Source organism: Myxine glutinosa, chromosome 7, assembly GCF_964187855.1.
Source record: "Myxine glutinosa chromosome 7, kmMyxGlut1.1, whole genome shotgun sequence".
Classification (NCBI taxonomy): domain Eukaryota; kingdom Metazoa; phylum Chordata; class Myxini; order Myxiniformes; family Myxinidae; genus Myxine; species Myxine glutinosa.
This window is the reverse complement of record NC_136267.1, coordinates 85,328,495-85,332,703: the sequence shown is the minus strand read 5'-3', so window position 1 is coordinate 85,332,703 and position 4,209 is coordinate 85,328,495. Positions and strand designations below refer to the sequence as shown.

General features: G+C 51.0%; 1 protein-coding gene across 1 annotated transcript; it reads left to right on the top strand.

Moving 5' to 3' along the window:
- Window positions 1-2,230: 2,230 nt before the first annotated feature.
- LOC137430575 (serine/threonine-protein kinase Chk2) lies at window positions 2,231-3,664 on the top strand. Its single transcript, XM_068121393.2, has one exon. The coding sequence runs from the start codon at window positions 2,283-2,285 to the stop codon at window positions 3,639-3,641; it is 1,359 nt and encodes a 452-aa protein (XP_067977494.2). The 5' UTR covers window positions 2,231-2,282; the 3' UTR covers window positions 3,642-3,664.
- Window positions 3,665-4,209: the final 545 nt, after the last annotated feature.

Sequence of the window (4,209 nt, the reverse complement as noted above, 5' to 3'; positions counted from 1 at the left end):
GGGAACAGTATTCCATTGAGCTGCGGATGAAAGCCTTGTATGCGGTGAGGAGCTCAGGTGTGCCAAGGAAGGACTTCGCACGACGGAGGATGCCCAGTCGGCGACTAGCTTTGGTGGCCAGCTTGGGAATGTGGTTTTCCCAGGAAAGATCATGGCTTGGTTGTACCTTTGAAGTCGGACAGCCTGTGATGGTACGCGATTACTTCCATAAATGTAAGTGGGCAACGGCAGTTGTCTCAGTGGTACTAGGACCAGTTAGTCAGGTTCACTATGTTTTTTCGTTCAAAATCATGGTAGATTAGCAAACCTATACATTTTTGGAAACGTTATTACATGGAAAATCTGAAAATCAATGTTTACATTTGCCAATTCCGACCAATTCGATTCGACCAATTCGACCAATTCGACCAATCGACCAATTCCATTCGACCAATTCGACCATTCGACCAATTCGATCGATTCGATTCGATTCGATTCATCGAATTCGATTCGATCGACCATTCGACCAATTCGATTCGATTCGATTCGATCGACCATTCGACCAATTCGATTTGCCAATCAATTTGACCGACCTTTGCTTGTGTGGAACGGACTGTGAAAACGATGCGGACTATATTGTCGGATACGACACACAGGACAGTGATGACGAACTCTAAATGGCATATTCTGTAATCGTGTATGTTTGATGCCATTGACTGCCTGTGTATATTTTGTCATTGACTGCCTGTGTCGAAAACCTTTGATTCGTGCCTTACCATTCCCCATAGCACTAATTTGATACTTTCATTGGATTCCTTGTCCCTGAAAATATAGGTTTAGTATATTTTTAAAAGTTTTTAGGGTAATTAGAGGCAGAAATAGAACAAAATATGTATTTTACAGTGGCCATTTTGAAAATCCAAAATGGCCGCCATACAGGTATCTCTCCAAATGTAAACATTGATTTTTAGTTTCCTTATGCTATAACCTTTCCAAAAATGTATAGGTTTGCTAATCTACCATGATTTTGAACGAAATATAATTTATTGACATAGTGAACCTGACTAAGTTAACTACATGGTTGAAACTGATGATGGAAAAGTGTGAAAGCAGAACGTTAACCAAATTCATGACCATATTTCGGCACAGCCATCAGTTTGTATTGATTCTGAACTTGTACCACCACATCAGCTTTCTGTGGAATCGGCAATGTTGGACATTCTAGCACCAACTAGACCAGTTGGTCCTGGGTGCACGGCTGAGTCAGTTCTGACCAGAGAAAATACACAAACCATTCCACCTGGTGCACATGATGCTCAAAATGTGATGGGTTATTCTGATATGTCATCCCTATAAAATCAGGGAGAATCTGTTTCTAGACCCAAAAGGCCCTGAAGACCAAAAACACCCCAAAGACCCAAAACACCTGGAAGACCCAAAAGACCCCGAAGACCCAAAATACCCAGAAGACCCAAAACACCATGAAGACCACAAAGACCCTTAAATAACCTGAAGACCCAAAATACCCCAAAGACCCAAAATACCCTTAAAGGCCCTTAGGATCCAAAAGACCCCGAAGACCCAAAATACCCAGAAGACCCAAAACACCCTGAAGACCACAAAGACCCTTAAATAACCTGAAGACCCCAAAGACCCAAAATACCCTTAAAAGCCCATAGGATCCAAAAGACCCCGAAGACCCAAAACACCCAAAGACCCAAAACACCTCGAAGACCCAAAAAGACCCTTAAAGACCCAGAGGAACGAAAATACCATGAAGACCCAAAAGCCCCTGAAGACACCGAAGACCCAAAAGACCCCGAAGACCCAAAGATCCAAAATACCCTTAAAGGCCCAGAGGATCCAAAAGACCACCGAAGACCCAAAATACCCGAAAGACCATTTCCATGGGTTCGGCACACGTCTACCTTTTGTGACGCACTTAAAATGCAATAATTGTATAATTTATTTACAAATACACTCAATAACAAATATTTTTCTACATGCGAAAAAGTTTGTCAAAATAACAGGCGCGGGAAACGGAAAGAGCGTCGTTTGATTACGGGATTGGTGGATGCGAAAAGCACGTGGTGAAAAAAGGGTGGGTGGAGGGAAGGGGCGTGACACAAAAGCGATGTGTTGAGCGAAGGGGCGTGAACCAAATTCGATTGGTGGAGCGAAGGGGCGTGACACAAAAGCGATTGGTGGAGCGAAATAAGTTACGGAAAGCGAACTTCGCACACCGCGGAAGTCGGGTGGGAGTTGGTTTAGTGTACGGCTCTATTATCTGCTGCGTTTGCTTGATGGCTTCTGGCCCTTCTTCTGGCCCTTCTTCTGGCGCGGGGACCAGCAGCAGTGCTGGGACCGGCAGCAGTGCTGATACCGTCAGCACGCAAAGGACCGAGCCCGAATGCGAGAGCCAAGAGCCACGAGGAGACACGGAATCGCGGGTCGCGCCCTGGGGCATCATCTTACCCATTCTGGAGGGGTTCCCCTCGATGGAGTTGGTGAATACCGAGTATTCTTTCGGTAGAGACTTTAATTGCGACTACACCTTCCCAAAGAACAACTCTGAACCGCAACGCTACAAGACGTACAGTAGCAGACACTTTCACATCTTCTTGAACGGGGACCCATTCCTCCAAGACGACAGCATGAACGGGACGTACATGAATGGTAAACTGCTGAGCCGAGACGACAAGGTCGTCCTGCCGAACTACGCGACCATCGCGCTGGGTGAGCCCGAGCACCACGTGCTCACCTTCTGCAACCTCATGCGCCAAGACGGCATCAAGCTTCCCGAGGGTTTGCGCGACAGGTACATGATTACGAAGGAGCTCGGCACCGGGGTCTTCGGCCGGGTTCTCCTCGCGTTCTGCGTGGGGTCGCTCGAACGGGTGGCCATCAAGATGATCCCGAAACACGACCTTGCACTCCAAGAGGCGCCCACGACGAACGTGCAGGCAGAAGCTGCGATTTTGCAGCGATTGGCACATCCTGGCATCATCCGCTTCCTGGAAGCGTGCGACTCGGAGGAGGCGTTCTTCATCGTGCTGGAGTACGCCGAGGGTGGAGAGCTGTCGCAGTGGGTCAAGCGGAGGAAGGAACTGTGCGAGAAGCGCAGCAAGTTCGTCTTTTATCAAATAGTGCTCGCCGTTCATTATCTCAACGAGCAGGGAATCATTCATCGAGACCTAAAGCTGCAGAACGTGCTGTTGGCGTCCATGGCCGAAGAGCCCCTCGTTAAGGTGACCGACTTTGGTGTTGCTCGCATCGCGGGCGACCAGTCTGTTGCACGCACCCTCTGCGGTACGCTGCACTACCTTGCTCCCGAGGTGCTCGATGTTGGGAAGAGCAAGACCGGCTATGGTAAGGCGGTCGACTGTTGGGCTCTCGGGGTCATCCTGTTCTGGTGTCTGTCTGGTTGTTCACCGTTCGTCGAATGTCCCGTGGGCACGTCCATGGCCGAACAGATCAGGTCTCGGCACGTTGCCTTTGATGCACAGGTGTGGAAAACGATATCGCAGTCGGCTCGTGACCTGGTCACGCATCTCCTCACTGTGGACCCTTCACAACGTTGCACCACGCAGCAGGCGCTTGAACACCCCTGGCTTCAAGACCCAGAGATGAAGATGAAGGTCCAGCAACTCTGGGAGGACTGAAAATTGCGATCCTCTTTGGAGGCTTGGTGTTGGTGAAGAACGAGGAGAGGAGAGGAGGGGAGGGGGGGGGAGGGGGTGCTGGGGAGTAAGGAGGGTTAGGTCGGTCGGAATGAGGGGGTGGGGGAGATGGAGATGGTGTGGAGGGGAGATCGAGATAGGGGAGAGGGTGTGCTGGATGGGGGAGGGTGGGATGGAGGGGAGAGGGTGTGGGCGATGGGGGGGGGGTGGAGGGGAGTGTGGGAGATGGAGGGGAGGGTGTGGGAGATGGGGGGGTGGAGGGGAGGGTGTGGGAGATGGGGGGGGGAGGGTGTGGGAGGGGAGGGTGTGGGAGATGGAGGGGAGGGTGTGGGAGATGGAGGGGAGGGTGTGGGAGATGGAGGGGAGGGTGTGGGAGATGGGGGGGGGTGGAGGGGAGGGTGTGGGAGATGGGGGGGGGAGGGAGTGGGAGATGGGGGGGGGGGTGGAGGAGAGGGTGTGGGAGATGGGGAGGGGGGGGGGGGATGGGGTGAGAAGTACAATCTGTTCTGTTAAGGAGACTTTCCTTGTTTTCGGTTCTTGGTCGGGTTGT

What these genes read in the sequence shown, in the direction of transcription:
- LOC137430575 (XM_068121393.2), top strand. Translation starts at nt 2,283, where the DNA reads ATGGCTTCTGGCCCTTCTTCTGGCCCTTCTTCTGGCGCGGGGACCAGC.